This window comes from Scyliorhinus torazame, chromosome 7, assembly GCF_047496885.1.
Source record: "Scyliorhinus torazame isolate Kashiwa2021f chromosome 7, sScyTor2.1, whole genome shotgun sequence".
NCBI lineage: Eukaryota > Metazoa > Chordata > Chondrichthyes > Carcharhiniformes > Scyliorhinidae > Scyliorhinus > Scyliorhinus torazame.
In genome coordinates, this window is record NC_092713.1 from 35829297 (window position 1) to 35851437 (window position 22141).

The 22141-nt window shown below is 45.6% G+C and overlaps 1 protein-coding gene across 1 annotated transcript in view; it reads right to left on the reverse strand.

Moving 5' to 3' along the window:
- Positions 1-15854: 15854 nt before the first annotated feature.
- Positions 15855-22141, reverse strand: part of alg14 (ALG14 UDP-N-acetylglucosaminyltransferase subunit) — a 117277-nt gene continuing 110990 nt past the window's right edge. Inside the window, exon 4 of the mRNA XM_072510549.1 lies at positions 15855-18431. Within this exon, the coding sequence (XP_072366650.1) occupies positions 18201-18431 (231 nt within the window). The 3' untranslated portion in view covers positions 15855-18200. The remainder of the gene's footprint in view (positions 18432-22141) is intronic.

Sequence of the window (22141 nt, forward strand, 5' to 3'; positions counted from 1 at the left end):
GCTCAGCCTGATACAATGTAAGGTGGTTCACAGAGCGCACTTGATGGGGGCGAGGTTGAGTAGGTTCTTTGGGGTAGAGGACAGATGTGGAAGGTGTTCAGGGAGTCCGGCGAACCATGTCCACATGTTTTGGTCACTGGAGGGCTTCTGGAGAGGAGTGGCGGGAGCAATATCTCAGGTGGTGAAAGTCCGGGTCAAGCCAAGCTGGGGGCTAGCAATATTCGGAGTAGTGGATGAGCCGGGAGTGCAGGAGGCGAAAGAGGCCGGTATTCTGGCCTTTGCGTCCCTAGTAGCCCGGCGAAGGTTCTTGCTAATGTGGAAGGAGGCGAAGCCCCCCAGCGTGGAGGCCTGGATAAACGACGTGGCTGGGTTCATAAAGCTGGAGAGGATTAAGTTTGCCTTGAGAGGGTCTGCGCAGGGGTTCTACAGGCGGTGGCAACCGTTCCTAGACTACCTCGCGGAGCGTTAGAGGAAGGTCGGTCAGCAGCAACCCTGGGGGGGGGGGGGAAGGGGAGGGGGGTACGAGAGATTGTTTGAGGGGATGGATGAGCAGGAGATAACATGGAGGGTGGGAGAAACTGGCACATGCGGCTGAGAGCCAGTGTATAAAGCTATGTAAATATACAATTTTGCCATGTCCCTATCTTGCTCAGTGCGATTTTGTGTTATTTTGTTACCGGGGGGCGGGGGGTTATTGTTTGTAAGGGGGAAAAATTGTGTTGTTAAAAAACTTTAATAAATATATATATATTTTTTAATACATTTATTTTTAAGAAAGTGAATTGCTCTCGCAAACTCAGTAGACATGAGGGCCAAATGGCCTCGATAGGCAAGTACACATTTTATGAATGAGGGAAGTCCGTGAAAGGGGAATATTGCTCGTCAATGCTGTTTTCGTTTCTCCAAAGAAACGTTTTTTGTTCACCGAGCTGCATCAACGAAGCTGAGGGACTAATTGAACTCATATCATTTGTTATAGGTCTATCAGCAAATAGTTTTCCTCATATACATCATAGCCATCGGAATATATTACATTCCAAGAGCCAACTACTTCAAAAGGTGTTCAGAGGAAGGGAAGAGGGCCACCGGTTTCTTGCAGGAATATCCTCCTTCACAGAAACAGGGGTGACACAACGAATAGCAGTTGCGTGTCCTTCAGATTTCACACACATACGTGTAATCAGGTTCGAAAGCGGCTTTACTCAGAGAAAAGGCTGTTGCAAACAAATGCTGGCAACGTTTGGCCAGGCATGTCGCAATGTATAGGGCCGGAAGAACATTACAGCGAATCAGGCGATAAATTTGAACAGGACACTCCCTGTATGGTTCACTCCCTATATATCTCAATTGTTTTTTCCTCAAATGCCAATCCTATTCCATCTCAGAATTACTGCCGTGCTAATCCTCGCTTTCTTCGCTGAGCAGATCAGTCCAAACATTTGCGACCCACTGAATTAAAATTTGGCTCAAACTAACCATTCACAAGCAGTTTGTGATCCTTGAATGTCCTGAAAAGCAAGATCAGGATATGTTGAGAGAAGGTATTTGAGGAAGACTGTAGCTATTTCTCCCAATGGAGCTTCAGTCATTGCTACATTCTTGTACCAGCATGAATTTTGACGTCGGGCGAGTAACATCTGTAACCAGCCATAGATGATGTGGGACTACAGTCTAAATCCATTTCGAAACTAGCTGTTCAGTGATAGAGTGCCTTATTTAAATGTCCTTTTAAGAAGTGGGCATCAAAGTGCATGACTTAAATGTTTAACTAATACCGAGGTTCAATACTGAGCCACATGACAAATACAGTTATAGAATCATACAGTACAGAAGAAGGCCTTCGGCCCATCGAGTCTGCACCTACAAAACTGCACTAAATTTACACTAATCCCACTTTCCAGCACTTGGCCCATAGTCTTGAATGTTTTGACATTCCAAGTGCTCATCCAAGTACTTTTTAAAGGTTGTGAGGTTTCCCGTCTCTGCTACCCTCCCAGGCAGTGCATTCCAGATTCCCACCACCCTCTGGGTGAAAAAGATTTTCCTCAAATGCCCTCTAATCCTCCTTCACCTCACATTAAAATTATGCCCCCCTCGTGACTGACCCTTCAGTAAAGGGGAATAGCTGTTCCTATGCACCCTGTCCGTACCCCTCGTAATCTTAAACACCTCAATTAGGTTCCCCTCAGCCTTCTGTGTTCTAAAGAAAACAGCCCAAGCCTATTCAGCCTCTCTTCATAGCTCAAATGCTCCATCCCAGGCAACATCCTGGTGAATCTCCTGCACACCCTCTCCAGTGCAATCTCATTCTTCCTATAGTGAGGTGACCAGAATGGCACACAGCTGTGGCCTACTCCAGCTGTGGCCGAAACAAAGTTTTGTACAGACCCAACATAACCTCCCTGCTCTTATAATCTATGCCACGGCTGATAAAGAGAAGTGTCTCGTATGCCTTCTAGACTATCCTGTTAACCTATCTTGCCAGCTTCAGGGATCTGTGGACAAGCACCCCAAGATTCCTCTTTCTCTGAGCTTTCTAGTGCCTTGCCATTCATTGAGTACCCCCTTGCCTTCTTACTCCTTCCAAAGTGCATTGCCTCACACCTTTCAGGGTTAAATTCCATCTGCCCATCTGACCCACCCGTTTACATCTTCCTGCAACGTAAGACCTTCTTCCTCACTATTAACCACCTTGCCAATCTTTGTGTTATCCACAAACATACTTTTCATTTTCAACCCCGCCCGCCCTCCCACATTCTCATCTATATTCTTTATATATATATCATGAAATTTACTGGACCTAGCACTGATCCCTGTGGTACGCTACTGGACACCCGCCTCCAGTCACACAAATAATCTTCTACCACCACACTCTGTCTCCTACCACTAAGCCAGTTCTGGATCCAACTTGCTAAGTTATTCTGTATCCCATGTGCTTTTACTTTCTTTATCAGTCTCCCATGTGGGCGCTTGTTAAAGGCTTTGCTGAAATCCATATAAACTACATCAACTGCACTACCCTCATCTACACACCCGATCATGTCTTCAAAAATTCCAATCAAATTTGTTAGGCATGACCTTCCTCTGACAAAGCCATGCTGACTATCCCTGATGTAGCCTTACCTCTCCAAGTGGAAATTAATTTTCTCCTTCAGAATTTTCTCCAATTGTTTCCCTACCACTGATGTGAGACTCACTGGCCTGTAATTCCCTAGTTTATCTCTACCACCTTTCTTAAAAAGTGGAATCACATTAACTGTCCTTCAATTTTCTGTCACCTCCCCTGTGACCAGAGAGGAATTAAAAATTTGAGTCCGAGCCCCTGTGATTTCCTCTCTTGCCTCCCACAGCAGCCTGAGATACAACTCACCTGGACCTGGGAATTTGTCAATTTTTAAGTCCGCCAAAACCTCCAATACCTCCTCACTCCCAAGTTGAACTGTTCAAAAATCTCAGGGCCTCTCCCTGAATTTTGTACCGACATCCTCCTTCTCCCAAGTGAAGATAGATGTGAGGTACTCATTTAACACCCGACCTACCAATGTTCTCCGGCTCCACGCACAGGTTGCCCCTTGCTCCCTACTCTTCCCCTGGTTATCCTCTTCATCTCAATATAGAACAAAGAGCAAAAAACAATACAGCACAGGAGCAGGCCCTTCGGCCCTCTAAGTCTGTACTGGTCATGATACCACCCTTGGCCAAAACCCTCAGCACTTCCTTGTGCCGTATCCCTCTGTACCCATCCTATCCGTGTATTTGACAAGATGTTTTTTGAACGCTGTTAATGTATCGGCTTCCACAAACACCCCTGGCAACGCTTTCCAGGCACTCACCACCCTCTGTGTAAAACACTCGCCTCACTCATCTCCTCTAAACATTGCCCCATGGACCTTAAACCTATGCCCCCTGGTGACTGACCCCTCCACACTGGGAAAGAGTGCCTGCCCATCCACTCTATCCATGCTCCTCATAATCTTGTAGACCTTTATCCGGTCGCCCTCAACCTCCGTTGTTCTAATGAAAATAGTCCGAGTCTATTCAGCCTCTCTGCATAGCTAACACCCTCCAACACTTATAGAATATTTTAGGATTCTCCCTAATCTTACCCGCCAGTGCTTTTTCATGCCTCCTCTTCAATCTCCTAATTGCTTTCTTAAGTTGTCTTTAAGTTAAATCTTCGGCAAAGACTATTGCTCGTTCAATTTGATGTTAGATACCAAGTTTCGAGCCCAGATTGTAAGGATCAATCAGTGGTTTGTACAAAAATGCCCCTTTTAAGATACTTTCATTTTTTAAACATTAAATAAAAGTGAAGATTGTCAATTGTTAATAGGATCCAAGCGTATTTGGTGAAGCAGAAACCAAGACACAGAGCTTTTCTTTCTTGAGAGAGTTTATTGACTTTTCAGTCACAGCTCTCCTCCCACACAAGCCAGTGTCCCAGCAAACCCCTATTTATACCCTCTTGATGAAACAAAAATCAATAAATTAAACAAAAGATCAAAAATGAGAGGGGTGATAGCCCATATCTACCGCTGCACTTTGGCAGACTTCTGGCTGTTTCCATAGCTAGTGATTCCTGGAACAGGTTGCTAGTCTGTCGTCTCGCACTTCTAGCTTGAGGGGTGCCACTCCACACAAAGTGTGGCTGACAGGAGTCTCTCCTGCTCGTACTACCTGACATTAGTGTGTTTGGGAGGATTTTCAGGTTGCCGCACTCAACCTGTTTGATCGCATTAAGAATGCACCTTCCTTGGCCATTAAGTCCTGGGGTGTGCAAGTTGTAGCAAACTCATCAAGGGACCAAAAATGAACTGGACATGTTGGAACAGGACATTCCATTTTAAATGGGCAGATCAGGCAGACAACTGAATCAAGACAAACAGGCCATGGGTCATGAAACAGTCCAATCTCATTCAGAGACCAGGGGCAGTTGAAATGCAAATCACTTGCGGCCCCGGCCAGAAAGGCTCACAATACCTTAATGGGATAACAGTTAAAGTTATCTCCAGCGACCACTGTCAAGAGACCAGGGGCAGTTGAAATGCAAATCACTTATTGCCCTGGCCAGGCGGAAGCACAATACCTTAATGGGATAACGATTAAAGTTGTCTAAAGCGACCATTGTCAAGAGACCAGCAGAAACCAGAGACTTTTTGTAAGAACACTGATTAAAATTAAATTACATTATGACACCTTTTGATTGGGGAACTTGATCACATCCATCCTGTCAACAGTCAGAAAGGCTTCCTTTGTCCTGGAACTCACCTGTGGGAGGGTCAGTGTTTTGACCCATTCAGGGTTTTGCCCTTAAAAAATCAAGTCTGAGGAACTGTGAGGAACTCTATTCTCTTGCCTGACCCACGCTTCACCTTGCTGAAAACAGACCACGAGAACGAGAGGAACAACAGCCACATGGACCGGCCAACTCGGAAGAAGATCTAAAGAAATCTGTGTCAACGTTTTTTTTAACTATCCTGTCCCTGGAGCGGTGAGTATATTCCTCCAGCTCACAGAAAACTCCCAATTAGTATAGCTTGTTGAGGTTTGGGGTGTATCCGTGTTTGCGTCGCTAAAGTAAATCTGTGTAAACTGTAAGAATTTTCGATGTGCCATTTAGTCTCTTGTTTTACACATAGTATTTCATAATCGCTGTCTGTGTGTGTGGGTTAATCTGAGTTGCAGCAGACTTAATTTCTCGTGAATAAATCAATTATTTTTAAAACTACCATTATTGTGGTCTCACCTTCCTTTCACTGTCCACTCTAGTCAAGTCACAATAATTGCCAGGACATAATCCCGTAGTCAAGAACCGGAAAAGGGAATCCAAGCGCTTTGAACACGCTCACTCAAGAGAGGCTACTGGTCAGGAATAAACTGTGGTCCCTCTTTCTCTCTCTTTTGTGAAGTTGCACGAGTGGGGCGCTTCCTGTTGACATTTCACCATCGCAGGAGAGAGACTCACACAGGTGTAGGTGGCAGTCAAGGTAACTGGTGTGGCATAAGGACAACCACACTGGTTAGGTATAAACAGTGAGACTTGCCCCCTCTCTCTTGCGAAGCTGTCGCAGTGCGACACTTCGGGGTCGTGGTTTTAACACCTGCGAGAGAGAGACACCCACAGTTATCTGTGACACCCAATACCAGCCTGTTGGGGAGTAAAGGAAACCCTTTTCGTTACAGGTGGGACTCGAACCCGGAGCTTCTGGCTCAGAGGCAGGGACACTACCCACTGCACCACAAAACCTCTCTCTTTATATGTGCTCAAAAACAATTCAATCTTATCGCCTGTTTCTCTTAACCTGAATATAATTGGCAAGACATTAACATCAATGTTACAGTTTCAGCCATTGATAATGATATAACACACAGAAAATCTTACATAACATTTTTGTCATTGTATGGAAACACTGTAAAAGCTATAAACTTCTTGCAGAAATAGTCAATCATACTCCACTGTTGTGTCCTTATGGGCCTGGGATCCCCTCCCAACAACTCTAATTAATCCAAACCTTTAATTTGGGGATGACATGAATGTCCAAATGGGTGGATGAAAGTTCCCCTCTGACACAATCATATCACCATGAATTGGGTCTGCTGATAATACGGGCTAGATTCTTCAATGTGTTTTCAATTTAACGACGGTGATCTAGACGTTAAGCAAAGTGCCTGTGAATTGTGTGAAATTGGAGGAGCTGGGAAGGATAAGGGAAATTGTAATAGAGGTGTTCTAAATTATATAGGGTCCTGACAGAGTAAATAGGAAGGAACTGTTTCCACTGACAGGAGGATTGGTAACTAGAGGACACAGAAGAAAAGTAATTGGCAAAATAACCAGCAGGGAGATAGATAGAAGAACATTGTTCACACAGCGAGTGTTTCCTGATCTGGAATGCATTACCTGGAAGGGTGGTGGAAACAAATAGGATCACTATATCAAAGAGCCAGTGTGCGTAATATGGCCTCCATCTGTGCACTATAATTCTACGCTAAATAATTGTGCACAGTCATTTACATTCTCTTTTCTTCAGATTAAACAACATTCAAAATAAGATTTTTTTTTACTGATTTCCCTGAATTTACCTGGGTGCTTTGGAGTTCATTTTCCCCCCCAACAGTTTTCCTCCTTTTCTAAACTGAAAATAAAATCTGGAAACAAAAACTTAAGGTTTATAAACTGGTGCGAATATTAAACTTAATGACCTGTCCATATAGCATGGTACATTATGATCATCATAAGTGTAATGTTCTTGTCGGATGGCCTGATTTATATTGCAAGAACACTTGTAGCTAAAGCTATAAACAATTTATTAACAATAATTGTGGGTCAAATATATACAAAACAACAGATGAATAATATTAACATGCACAAGCAACCTCTCTCCCAGCCCGGAGAGACAGTCTGAGGTCACCAGATTCTAACATTCACTTATATGAGACTCTTAGTGGTCAGTCGGTGAATTACAACACAACAATGATATCACTATAATAAGTGCTACATCATTTAATTTTAAAAAGCCCCAAAACCCCAGAATTAAGCTACAGGATATGTGACTATGTTTTGACAACAGCAACTTTCTCCCTGTATTGCCGACCCAGTGCTGGCAGTGCAATGTGCACAAGTGTCCGTATGGGCTTGGGTAGGCAAACAGATGCTACTTCACAGAACATTGCTTTGTAGGCATGAGAGGCTGCAAGACAGCACATTTTCCAATCAGCAAAGTTCTCATGGTTACTTCATGTGCTTCATTACTCACTGCTATTTTTAAACCAGCGCTGAGGTACTCAGTAGAATCTCACACCCATGCATTGCGTTTCTACAAACTTTACCGATCAGAGAATATGTCCTTATATGTCAATAGCACTGTCATAGAACCAGCACCGCTGTAGTTGCTGACTTGTGGGGACACTATATCCTGACTTTTCTGCTTTTCCCTTCTTCACGCTTGTCAGTCATGAAAACATGAAAGACTTTTTAAAAACTGTAAAATGCCAATGATTTAATCATAGAATCACAAAGAACTTTGAGAAGGAGGCCATTTGTCGCATCATGGCTGCCATAGCTGCACAGTGGAGGGAGCTTTGGATTTCAATATCAGTCACCTGCTCTTTTGCCATTCCCTTTAATATCTCATCTCCTCATTCTCTAACCATTCCTAAAATGCTGCAACTATCACAAACTTTCATTGATATTGTGCCTTTCACAAGCTCAAGACATCCCAAAGCATTTACAGTCAATCAGGTACATTTCAACTGCAGTCACTTGTACAAAACATGGCAGGCAACTCGCACACAAATAAGGTAATGGCCAGATCATCTGTTTTGGTGATGTTGTTTGCAGGAAAATATTGACTTGGATACCAGAGAGAATGAGAACTCTCCTGTTTTTCTTTAAAATAGTTTTGGAATAACCTGCACGGGCTCGATTGTTTTCCCCGTGTGGCTGGAGGAATAAACTGCTAATTACGGGACCGATAACCATGTTGTATATGATGTTGGCCAGATAGGAACTGGCCGACAGAGAGAAAGGACCCGATGAGGTTCAACCTTTGTAAATAGTATGTATTATCAATAAACGAGTTCTTTTGTTGACTCGTCTGAATCCTCTCGCTTTTATTAAAAGTGTCACGAGATCTTTTGTTTTCACCCGAGAGGACATTTGGGGCATTGGTTTAACATTTCATCCAAAGGACAATTCAGCACTCCCCCTGTATGGCATTGAATAATAAACAGGATAACTTGCTCAAGTCTCTGGAGTCGTCTTCGATCTGACAACCTTCTGACCCAGGAAGCAAGATGATCATTCATTGAGCCATAGTTGACACTCAACTTCAACAGCCACTGATGGCAATGTATTAGGGGGCGGCACGGTAGCACAGTGGTTATCACTGTTGCTTCACAGTGCCAGGGACCCAGGTTCGATTCCCGGCTTTGGTCACTGTCTGTGCGGAGTGTGCACGTTCTCCCCGTGTCTGCGTGGGTTTCCTCCGGGTGCTCTGGTTTCCTCTCAAGTCCCAAAAGACATGCTTGTTAGGTGAATTGGACATTCTGAATTCTCCATCAGTCTATACGAATAAGCGCCGGAGTGTGGCGACTAGGGGACTTTCACAGTAACTTCACTGCAGTGTTAATGTAAGCCGATTTGTGACACTAATAAAGAATAATAACTGTGACATCCTCTGACCTCATTTATATTTTTTAAAAGTCACTGATTTCCCAAGGCATGGAAATAACGGGCTAAATCCTCCCCCAACGGCGTGATGTCCGCAGACTGGCGCCAAAAACGGCGCCAATCAGACGGGCATCGCGCCGTCCCAAAGGTGCGGAATGCTCCGCACCTTTGGGGGCTGAGCCCCGACATTGAGGGGCTAGGCCAGCGCCGGAGGGATTTCCGCCCCGCCAGCTGGCGGAAATGGCGTTTGTTGCCCCACCAGCTGGCGCGGAAATGCGGCGCATGCGCAGGAGCATCAGCGGCCGCCGACAGTTTCCCGCGCATGCGCAGTGGGGAGAGTCTCTTCCGCCTCCGCCATGGTGGAGGCCGTGGCGGAGGCGGAAGGGAAAGAGTGCCCCCACGGCACAGGCCCGCCCGCGGATCGGTGGGCCCCGATCGCGGGCCAGGCCACCGTGGGGGCACCCCCTCGGGGTCAAATCGCCCCGCGCCCCCCCCCCCCCCCCGGGAGCCCTCCAACGCCGCCTGGTCCCACCGGTAAATACCAGCTTTGATTTACCCTGGCGGGACAGGCAATTTCTGGGCGGGACTTCGGCCCATTCGGGCCGGAGAATTGAGCGGGGGGTCCCACCAACCGGCGCGGCCCGATTCCCGCCCCCGCCCAATCTCCGGTACCGGAGACTTCGGCGGGGGCGGGATTCACGGCGGCCAACGGCCATTTTCCGACCTGGCGGGGGGTCGGAGAATGACGCCCAACATTTCACTAGTTTCCTATTGGACGTCTAAAACCCTTTAAGAGTTCATTTCCCTTGACCTTCTGAGCTGAATACCAATCTAGTTGATCAAGTTTCAGTTCCTAACTTGCTGGTACTTTCCTAGTATATTATAGTAAGATATCTCACAACACCAGTTTAAAGTCCAACAGGTTTATTTGAAATCACAAGATTTTGAAGATTTCAAATAAACCTGTTGGACTTTAACCTGGTGTTGAGACCTCTTACTGAGCTCACCCCAGTCCAGCACGGCACCTCGACATCATGGCTAGTAAATGATGTTTAATTATCTGCTTTTGAACTCAAATATCTACGTCAATTTTGGAATACCATTTGCCCTTTATAGATTTGTGTAATTGCTTCCTTCCTTAAATCAGATCTTCCACTCGATTGAGTAGTTTTTTTATACAATGATTCTCTCATTGGTTGGATCACCACATATCCCTGCTCTTCCCTCACCCAGATCCTTCTCTGGTTACTTGAAATTTTGATTCGTCATGTGTGGCTTGCACTTTGCAAGTTCATATTGGCTTTGCTTGATGAGTCCAAATCTTTCTATATGCTCTCTCGCATTATCCCCATCGAGCTTTTGCAGTTTTATTATGACCAATATGAGGCTAATCCGTCGAGTTATCTGACTTTTGCTTTCCTCTATTGAACAACTTGATTTATAAAACATCTTTAACAAGTGAAACATCCCATGGCACTTTATGGGTGTTTTATCAAACGCAATTTGACACCCGGTCACATAAAGGAAATATTAGGACAGGTGGCCAAAAGGTTGATTAACCAGTAGGTTTTAAGCAACATCTTAAAGGAGGAGAGAGGTTTTGGCAAGGAAATACCAGACCATAGGGCTGAGGAAGCTGAAGGTATGGCCACCAATGGTGCAGCAGTTAAAATTAGGGATTGAAAAGGGGCCAACATTGGAGGCCAACATTCTCCAGTCTTTTGGGACAATCCCATTTCTTCAATATTCTAAGGAGTAGACTGTCCTGTACTGTCTATTAGTGATTCAGCTCCTTCTTTTCTGATAATTCTATGTTCTTTCTTTCTTGCTCCTCCCTATAAGCAGAAGCACAATATTAGTTGAAGTATCTGCAATATTCTTTTTCCTCTTTTTAAAAAGTAAATTTAGAGCACCCAATTCTTTTTTTTCAATTAAGAGGCAATTTAGAGTGGCCAATTCGCCTATCTTGCACATCTTTGGGTTGTGGGGGTGAGACCCACGCAGACACGGGGAGAATGTGCAAACTCCACACGGACAGTGACCTGGGGCCAGGATCGAACCCAGTTTCTCGGTGGCATGAGGCAGCAGTGCTAACCACTGTGCCGCCCTTCTTTTTTTACTTTAATGTAAGATTTCACTTTTCAGCCTCCATTACCCAGCCCATAATTTGTTAACATTTTTGATATATGTCGCAAAGTCTTCATCATTCCCATTTACATTGACCGCCAGACCTTTTGGTACTTTCTTTGAACTTTTCTCATCTATTTCTCGTATTTCTATATTCTTGCTTTTCAGCAGCCTTACTTTTATTTTAGACTTTACATTTGCCTTAATCTCACTATTTATCACTGGAACTCTGGACTTTGTCAAACATCTCTCCTTGTAGAATATTTTTTCATCTGTCCCCTATCCTATTGGCTGAGTGAGGCAAAGAAAGGTTCTGGGTTCAAACCCTACTCTTGGATAAAACTTAAGTGCAATACTGAGTGAGTGCTACTGCATTGTCTCCTGGATTAGATGTGAATGACCAGGCTCAAGGAGCTGAATGATCTACTCCTGCTCCTTAATGATCCATTGATCTGCCTATTCAGGTGCATGTAGATGGTCTCAAGGATTTTTTTCTCTGAAGCAGAGCAGGGAATTCTCCCAGTATTCTGGCCACTCTGGCATTCTCCCAGCATTCTGGCCACTGTCCCACTCTGCATACACCTGGACGCTGTTGGGATCTTGCAAACCGGCTCCCCATCTTTTCCTGCAAAACAGTGACTAGATTTCAAAAGTAGTTTTGGTTGTGCAATGCTTTAAGCTCTTTAGGGCAGCACGGTAGCACAAGTGGATCGTACTGTGGCTTCAAAGCGCCAGGGTCCCAGGTTCAATTCCCTGCTGGGTCACTGTCTGTGCGGAGTCTGCACATTCTCCCCGTGTCTGCGTGGGTTTCCTCCAGGTGCTCCAGTTTCCTCCCACAGTCCAAAGACTTGCAGGTTAGGTGGATTGGCGATGATAAATTGCCCTTAGTGACCAAAAAGGTTAGGGGGGGGGGTTATTGAGTTACAGGGATAGGGTGGAAGTGAGGGCTTAAGTCGGTCAGTGCAGACTCGATGGGCCGAATGGCCTCCTTCTGCACTGTACTATGTTCCCTGACGGTGTGATTCTCCCCCTTTATCCCTTTCATTTGACTGCTACAGTGTTAGTTTGTACACAAAATCTTGCATTCAGTTAATAAGGTCCAACTTCCAATTTCAGTCCAACATCTTTCGCTTTGGACGGATTTTAACTCAATAATATAGCACTGTGAATGAGCACTGGCCCTTAAATGTTCTCCCGCCACCAAGCCACTGACCTATCCCAGTTCATTCCTCAAAACAAGCTCCAAAACTGCATCATTCCTCATTGGATTTGTAATATACTGAGCCAGTGAACAGTTCCATATCCACTCTGCAAACCTTTCCTGATTTAAGAAAATATATGTTGCTATTCAGGACATTTTCCATTTTATAAACACATCACTCGTTAAACATTGTACAATTCGGGCAGCACTGCTGCCTCACGGCGCCGAGGTCCCAGGTTCGATCCTGGCTCTGGGTCACTGTCCGTGTGGAGTTTGCACATTCTCCCAGTGTTTGCATGGGTTCCGCCCCCGCAACCCAAAGATGTGCAGGGTAGGCGGATTGGCCATGTTAAATTAGCCCTTAATTGGAAAAAAAATTAATTGGGTACTCTAAATTTTTTTTTAAAAACATTGTACAATTCTCTTATAAACAACCGACCCACGATCCCACCCTGTATGCCCCGTTTTATATTTCCAAAACAAACCACCCCCCCCGCTGCTGCTGATTACCAACTTCTGAAGGAGATAAACAGCCTCCATCCCGCGCAGAGCCCCTCCTCCGACCCCTTGATGGCAAACTTAATCTTCCCCAAATGCAGAAATTCCGACAGGTCACCCACCTTTGCCATCGCCCTTGGCGGCTGTGGAGCCCGTCACATTAGCAAAATCCTCCTCCGGTCTATCAGGGAGGCAAAGGCCAATACATTAGTCGCTCTCTCCTCTTGCACTCTCGGCTCATCCAATGACCCAAATATCGCTACCCACAGGCTCGGTGCCACCTTTACGCCTAAGGTTACAGGTTTGAGATTCTTGCTCTCGGTGTGGACAGGAGCGGGGACTGCAGGGAGGATGAGCACACGGACCACAGCACCATGGTACAGGGAGTCATTCAAGTGGGGGGCGGAGAAGTAACAGTCGTAATTGGGGATTATATAGTTTGGGACATGGACACTGTTCTCTGTGACCAGGACCGAGAGTCCCGAAGGTTGTGTTGCCTGCTTGGTGCTCGGATGTGGGATATCTCATCCAGGGTGCAAAGGTACTTGGAGTGGGAGGATAAAGATCCAATTGTCGTGGTCCACGTAGGTAGCAACGACATAGGTAGAACAAGGACAGAGGGACTGCTGAAGCAATATGAGCAGCTAGGGGCTAAATTAAAAAGCAGAAACAAATAAGTAATAATCTCTGGATTACTATCTGAGCTACGGGCTAATTGGCACAGGATCAATAATTTTAAGAATCTTTATTGTCACAAGTAGGCTTACATTAACACTGCAATGAAGTTACTGTCAAAAGCCCCGAGTCGCCACATTCTGGCGCCTGTTCAGGTGCACAGAGCGAGAATTCAGAATGTCCAATTCACCTGACCTGCACATCTTTGGACTGTGTGAGGAAACCGGAGCACCCGGAGGAAACCCACGCAGACAAGGGGAGAACGTGCAGACTCCGCCAAACAGTGTCATTCTAAGCCGGGAATCGAACCTGGTCCCTGGAGCTGCGAAGTAACTGTGCTAACCACTGTGTTACCGTGCCCCCCCCTTTTTGTGTTTGTGCGAACACTCGCCATGGGGGCTGTATACAACAGCCTTATCCAGGCATTGAACCCTGGTCCAAACCCAAACTGCCCCAATACCTCAAAAAGATACTCCCATTCAACCTGGTCAAACGCTTTCTTTGCATCCAGGGAAATGATTACCTCTGGTTGCAGATCGACGGGGATCACATCACTACATTCAATAACCTCCTTATATTGAGACTATGCCCTCAGGTTCTCGTTTTTCCTAATGGAAGCATCCTCTCCTTCAACAACTCCTCCTCTGGGGTGGCCAAATACTGACGATCCACTGCCAGAATTGCCTCCACCAACCTCTGTCTTTCCATCCTCCCCACCATCTCCCTTTGCGCCTTGATCAAAATCAGCTCCCCCCAATTACCGCCTTTTAACGCCTCCCAGACGTGGAGGGCGAAGCCTACTTGTTCTTACTGAATTCCAAGTACATACCTATAGTCGCTCCGGTCCTCTCACATGCCCCCTTATCCGGCAACAGTGCCACATCTAATTCCACGGCGGTCACTGGGTGCACTCCTTCTCCATGCACAGATCCACATAGTGCAACGCATGGTCCGATATGACACTCATTCTGAGCCTACCACCCCTGCAAGCAGTACCTTATCCATAATAAAAAAAGTCAATATGGGAGTAAACCTAGTGTACATGTGAAATAAAGGAAATCTCCTCTTCTCTTGGGTGCTCAAATCTTCACGGATCCACACCACCCATCCGCTCCCCCACCAACTGCCCGAACATTTTTCCCTACTGATTCCATGTTTTTCACACCCTCAATTCCCTTGGGCAGATCCTCAGGTTCTGTCGCCTGGAGCGGTTCTCCAAGTCATCAATCTTGGCCTTCAGCTTATTTTGTCCGTCCAACATCATCAACATCTCTGCCTCCGAGGAGGCAGTCCGATCTTCGTGGTCAGCAATCGTCTCCTCCACCCTCTGGATCAACACATTCGGCGACTCCAGACAGAATTCTCCAGGGCTGCCCAGATTGGTTCTGCCACTCTCGCCAAGTGACCGCCTGCCTTTGCTTTTTAAATTCAGCCGAGAGGAACGCCACCAACTTGTCTGTCAACCACTGAGCGGGCAACAACGCCTCAGGACCCCCCCACCTTCTTTTCCCCTCCTGTACCATGCATGTCTTTGGAGTCTGAAGAATGCCCCTTATTCGACACACTCCCCTCGTCTGGTAACTCTTCGACATCACCCACCGGAGGAGAAATCTTCATTCTTCTACTTCACCACTTTTCCACCAGGACCACCCCCACAAAACGGGCAAAAAGGGCCAAAAGGCCAATCCTCAGGCACGAGCCGCCTTATGTGCGACCACTCACTCCATGGCTGTCACCAAAAGTCCAACGTTCCCTGATTTTGACCACCACTGTTAATGCTGTACTGCTCTACCCCTGGATTGTTGAGTGGTCTATATTGCTGCAGCTCCAGGGTGGCACTGTGGCACAGTGGTTAGCACTGCTGCCTCACGGCACCAAGGACCCGGGTTCAATCCCAGCTCCGGGTCACTGTCCATGTGGACTTTGCACATTCTCCGTGACTGCGTGTGTCTCACCCCCACAACAGAAAAGATGTGCAGGGTAGGTTGATTGGCCACACTAAATTGCCTTTTAAATTAGAAAAGAAAAGAATTGGGGACTCTTAAATTTTTTTTTTTAAAATACATTGTTACAGTTCCTTCTACCAACGTCTTTGAATGGTCTTGAACTCAGCAGCAAATTTAAATGATCTACTATTGTTCCGCTCAATTTGTTGTGTGACAATCAGCAACAGGCGCTCAATATTGTTGCAGAAAACTTTATTATTTTTAAATTCAATCTAACACCAGAGAAAGCGGTCTCTCCCCCCACCCGCCTCGCCCCATTCTTGTTATTATTAATTTCCGAAATGGTCCACTTACTAAAAAAAATTTACCAAGTCCATTTTTAAGAATACAGTAGCATCAGTACAAACACATTGGCATTTAAATTTCAAAGTTATTTGCAGATTTCAGACACAGCGGGCATAAATCAAGTTCTGTGAGAACGAGCCCACCCGTTAAACTCTAATCTGCGACAGTGTCAGTTCAGAATGCAGATAAATGGAATGTACCGTTTGACAGAAAGTAAACATGACACATTGAGGTCAGCCTAGGAATCTGCACACCAAATCATTTAAGATACCATTACAATAACTAGGCAACAGTATGAAGTTAAGGAAACTGGCAGCTGCATATAAATTATTATTACATTGCTACACATTGGTTTTGTGGTATTTGGCTTGCTGCCAAGTCCCAGATTTCTAAACCAGCCGATATACAGAACCTAAAATAAACTTAATGCTAGACTTGCTTTTTTTTTGAGAACCAAAGGTTTCTTTCCTTGCAGCTGCTCCCCTCTGTGGATCTGTTCCCCACATGATGGGCTATGGAGATGCAGAAAGTCAAAGGTTCCATCAACGCCACCTTCTTGAGGGTAATTAGGCATTGCCAATAAATGCTGACCTAGCCAGTGATAGCCATATCCCATGAATGAATTTTCTCAAAACACAGGACTGAATATTTACTTACTTCATGATGTTCCCTACACCGCAACAAGGACACCGACAGCAGTTAGCACAGCTGCTTCATAGCGCCAGGCACCCGGGTACAATTCGGCCTTGGGTGGAGTTTGCACATTCTCCTAGTATCAGTGTGTCCGGGTGCTCCGGTTTCCTCCCACAGTCCAAAAGATGTGCAGGTTAGGTGGGTTGGCCGTGATTAAAATCCAGGGATGTACAGGTTAGGTGGCATTATGGATACAGGGCGGGTGAGTGGGTCTAGTGCTCTTTCAGGGGGTCGATGCAGACTCGATGGACCGAATGGCCTCCTTCTGCATTGTGGAGATTCTGCTCTATTCTTCTACATTTCAAAAGTACTTTGTTGGTTATAAAGCTTTGAGATGAGGTTGTGAAAGACAGAATATAAAGAGAAGCCGTTCCTTCTTTCTTTAAAACTGGGATCTCAATCAGCTAATGTATCAGGGGGATCAGTACCCACCTTTCCATTCTAGTGATCAATAATTGGGAATTCCTAACATTTTCCCCGTGTTTGCGTGGGTTTCGCCCCCACAACCCAAAAGATGTGCATGCTAGGTGGATTGGCCACGCTAAATTACCCCTTAATTGGAAAAAAAATGAATTGGGCACTCTAAATTTAAAAAAAAAATTAATTGGGAATTCCTTTTTCAACAGGTGCTGTGAGAGAAATGAGAAAGAAAAGCAAACCCCAGGAAGGAAGGAAGGAGTAGCAGAGAGACAGAAGTAAAATACAAAAATAAACAGAATCTAAAAAAGAAAATCAACGGTGATAGACATCAGAGATTAGGGTAAATAATTCTAAATGTCATGGAAAGACGTCAAATTAAATAGATGGATGTATGAACGTAAAGTGCGCCAACAATTTTACTGCTTCAGTAGTTGGTTTTGGTGTTTAAAGGGAGTAAGAAAGCATACAATAGCACGAGCACAAGGGTGCTCAAAAAAGAAAAAAGCTCTTCAAAACAAGGAGAGTTCAAATGACTCTGGGAGGCAAGTGCAATGCCACACTGCCTTTTGATGTGCAAAAATGTTTGTAGCAATTTAGCATTCCTGATAAATATAAAGCAAATGCAGACAGATTTAGTGTGTACTGTCGCTCAGGGACGGGGTTGTACAGCGAAAAATTGACAGCGTTGATCCATTAAAATGGGCAGGGTTTGTTGGGTCTAATGGCTTTCTTTTGTTAAAACACTTGTTTGCTGACAAGAAATCAGAGAGCCGAGGAGTCTAAGTACTTGAAGCAGCCAACGTTTCCAACAACTTTATACAGTCGCTTACGCAGGGGTTGACTCCCTCAAACTGGACATGTTAATACTTCATTCTCTGACCTAGCAGCAATCCCGGAGAAAAAAACTTATATTTAGATCTTCCCCCCAAAAACATAAATTTAGACAGAATTTTTCCTTTCAGTATGCGTCCCCCCCACCCCCACCCCACCACATACACTTTCAGACAGGAGGCCCAATATACAATGTCTGGAATGTGTATTTATTCTGCATAGTTGCTGTTTCCTGACATCTGGGCACAGGTATGCTATCTCGGCTATCATTCTCCCAGCCTCAACGGGTAGCTCAGACCAGCCGGCCAAGGTAGATTGCTTTGGGATATTTCTTCTGCAGCGCTGACCACTGAACAAAAAAGTAATCTGACAAATTGTACAGTATCTTCCCAGAAAGAGATAAGGTTTCAACTCGGCAGATGCTCTCTATGTAGATAATCAGCACTTTCTTCATTCCGAGTATTCTGAGCATCAGAGCAGATATGCAGAGGGGCACGCATGTTCCTGGTCCGTTACACAGCACCTGCACAGAAAAACAAGAGGGGTTATTTTTGCACGATTTACGGTGTTTCAGAGTTTAGTGCAGCCAATGTGGATCATTAACTCTCTGCCCTTCTAGTGCTGATTGTAGGGATTTCACTCTTGACAGTCCCGATATGGAACATTATTTCAGAATGATCACCTGGGATGAAGTGACAGAGAGAGAGACAGAAAGAGAGGAGGGAAAGAAAGCGAGACAGAGACAGAAAGAGGAAAAGAGAGACAGCGAGAGAGAAAAAAATAAAGCAAGGGACATAGAAAAGGGGGAGGACATTTTTAAAAATTTCACTTCAAAAAAATCCATACAAGAATCTTGCACCAAAATTTGTCTAATACACTGGAATTTAGCGAGATAGTTATGATCCAGATTACATTCACAATGATAATGAGTCGCCTGGGCACTTGGTGTAACCCCAGATCTGAGCCATGATGTGGCTTTAGGACAGGGAATAATCCTGGAAAGGGCACAAATAGTTCTGCTGTGATGCCTGCTCCAACCCACTTGGTCTAAAGCACTGTTGCTTCGCCTCAAATGTGAAGAACGACACTCGAAGGGCGGCGGCACTTGTGAAACTTCGGCCAAAACAGGAGTTACAGGCTTCAGGAAGCAAAGAAGAGGAGAAAGAAGATTCAAGAAAATTCTTTGCAATGACAGAACTTTACTAAAGCTAATGACCGTGATGTGCATCCCAGGCAATGATCTAATTCAACACTGCCAGCCAACCTAAACCACTAACGACGGAAAATATTTTGTTACATTCCACATGCACACATGCATAAGCCATAAATATTAGACTGTGAAATGATGATCTGGTTTCATTGATGTGTTAGATGAAGTAATGCCATGAAATTAGATCTCCTCCATTAATGGCTGTCACTTGACATCATCCCTGCACCGTCTCGATAAAAAGCAGCAACAGCAGTCCTCAAAGGCAAAAATATATTTTTTGAATTTAAAAATGTGGAAATGCAATTATCTTCCCCAGGCTGATACCTCACCCACAATGGGCAGCACTATTGCTTCACAGCGCCAGGGACCTGGGTTTGATTCCCGGCTTGGATCACTGTCTGTGCAGAGTCTGCACGTTCTCCCCGTATCTGCGTGAGTTTCCTCCGGGTGCTCCGGTTTCCTCCCACAAGTCACGAAAGAGGTGCTTGTTCGGGGAATTGGACATTCTGAATTCTCCCTCAGTGTACCCGAACAGGCACCGGAATGTGGCGACTAGGGGACTTTCGTAGTAACTTCATTGCAGTGTTAATGTAAGCCTACTTGTGGCACTAAGATTATTATTATTACACCAGCTGTTCACTATATTGCTCCACATTCCCATAAGTAATGTTGGGCTGGATTCAATCACTTCTCGGCCTTTTGGCTAAGATGAGTGTGAGGTCAGGTGTAATGCCTGGATCTGGTATGGCTCTCTTGTGGGGACCATGAATTGGATTCAATTTGAATTGTTTTTTGGAGCAGGCAAGGAACTGGATAGGGGTTAGCCCCTGTCCACACTTTGTAACTCTGCTAAAGTAATAATAACAAAAAATGTTGGGCTGGATTCTCCAATTCTGCAGCTCTGTCCGGAGGATGCGTCTGGTCTTACGACCAAAAAGACGCCGCCGCCCCCGCACCGATGCTCCGTCCGGTGGGGGGATAGCAGCCCCCGGCTTTACCTGCTGATACGGACGCAGAATGGCCAGGTCTGTGGCCACGCATGCGCACAGCAGTGGCCACGCCGTACAACATGGCGCCCGCCGCACATGGACCCGGCCTGACAAAAACTGCCCTCCTGTAACCCCCTTGCCACTCTCGGACCACCCCCCACCAGTCCCCCCAGATCCATCCGCAGCCCCCTCTGCCAGCGGAACGCCCCCCCCCCACCGACTGTGACACCGCTGAACACAGTCCGCAGCCGCCACGCCAGGTTTACGAAAGTTCAGAGGACACGCGACTGTCATCGTCGGGAGGTTTGCCCATCAGGGGCGGAGCATCGGGGGAGGGCCTCAGGTGACATCCTGAGTATTTCTTGAGTACGCTGTTTTTGTGGGGACGGAGCATCGGAAAAACAGTGCGGCCCCCGATTTCGGTGTAGAAAGGGATTCTCCAGCTAACCGCCGAACCCTATTTCGGCGTCGACAATTGGAGAATCCCGCCCGTTGTCTCGCAATTTATGAAATATAAAACACTATAACACCCCGCCCCTCCACGGTTTCCCTTTCCTCCAAGCACTAGTATGGCTGTGTTTACCATATCGATCATGCTGGTGTCAATATACTCCCTTATTCTTAGCTCTTGCCGAGCTCCATCATCCTCCAGTTGGCTCTCTTTTTGACCTCCCATCTCTAATCTCACGTGCCATCTTTCTCCTCTGTTACTAAAAGTCTCAAAACTCTTCTCTACCTTGTTTTCTCCTTCACCACTACTACTATCACTAGCCCTGCTCAACCTTCTCATCCTGCTGATCGCCACTAACCTTCTTCCACCTTTATTCTTGTCCAACCTTCAGTCCCTCCTTTACTTTTCTCATGCTCTGCCTTAACCCTCCAGCCCCAAACATAACACTTCTCCCTCAGATTCTCCCTCCCTTATTTCCCTATCTATGTTTGACCTAAAAAGCAGACATAGGTCCCCGCGCCCCATGTGAAAAATAAAATGGCTTAAAAATGTATACTGCACCTTTCCTGATCCCTGGACATCCCAAGGTGCTTTCAAGCCAATGAACTATCTTTTGACGTGTGGTCCCTGTTCTAATGTATGAAATACAACAACCCATTTGCAAACAGCAAGCTCCCACAAGTACCAATGATAAAGTGACCAGATAATCTGTTTTAGTGATGTTGATTGAGGGATAAATACTCAATAGCAACCTCTTCTTCAAAATAGTGCAATGGGATTTTAAGCATCCACCTGAGAAGAAAAATGGGACCTTGATTAAACATCTGATCAGAAAGAAGTCACCTCTAACAGTGCAACACTTCTTTGGTGCTCCAATGAACTGTCAGCCTCGATTTAGTGCTCAAATCTCAAGAGTGGGAGTTCAAACATGCAACCTTCTCCTTGGAGCCCAGAGTGCTATCAATGGACCCAGAGTGCTAGCAATGGACCCAGAGTGCTAGCTAGCAATGGACCCAGAGTGCTAGCAATGGACCCAGGGTGCTATTATTGGACCCATAGTGCTATTATTGGGCCCATAGTGCTATCAATGGACCCAGAGTGCTATCAATGGACCCAGAGTGCTATCAATGGACCCAGAGTGCTATCAATGGACCCAGAATGCTATCAATGGGCCCACACCAATACCCAAAACAGCAAACCCCAGAAGCACAAATTCATCCCTGATTAGGCTGATTGCCCATCAAGACAAAATAGCTCGTCTGTTTAAGCAGATATCCTAATTTAGGTCAGAGTCTGTTGCAATGCTGTGGAAAAGGCCACAGGTGACACATTTTGATGCACATACTTAATGTAGATCACCAGGGTGGCACATGTCGACTTTTGCAGACTATGATGCTTGTAGTTGTCCCTTGAAGAGGACGTGGAGGTGCGCACTCTGCTCATTCGGATTCTTAGTGGCCACCCTGGCTTAGAAATCGATTTTTGGTCAATAAAACAATAAAACTGAAGGTGCCATTTTATCCTCCTTTTGTATTGCCTGACATCAGAAAAGAGGTCATAAACTGGATGAATTCTCTGTGTAC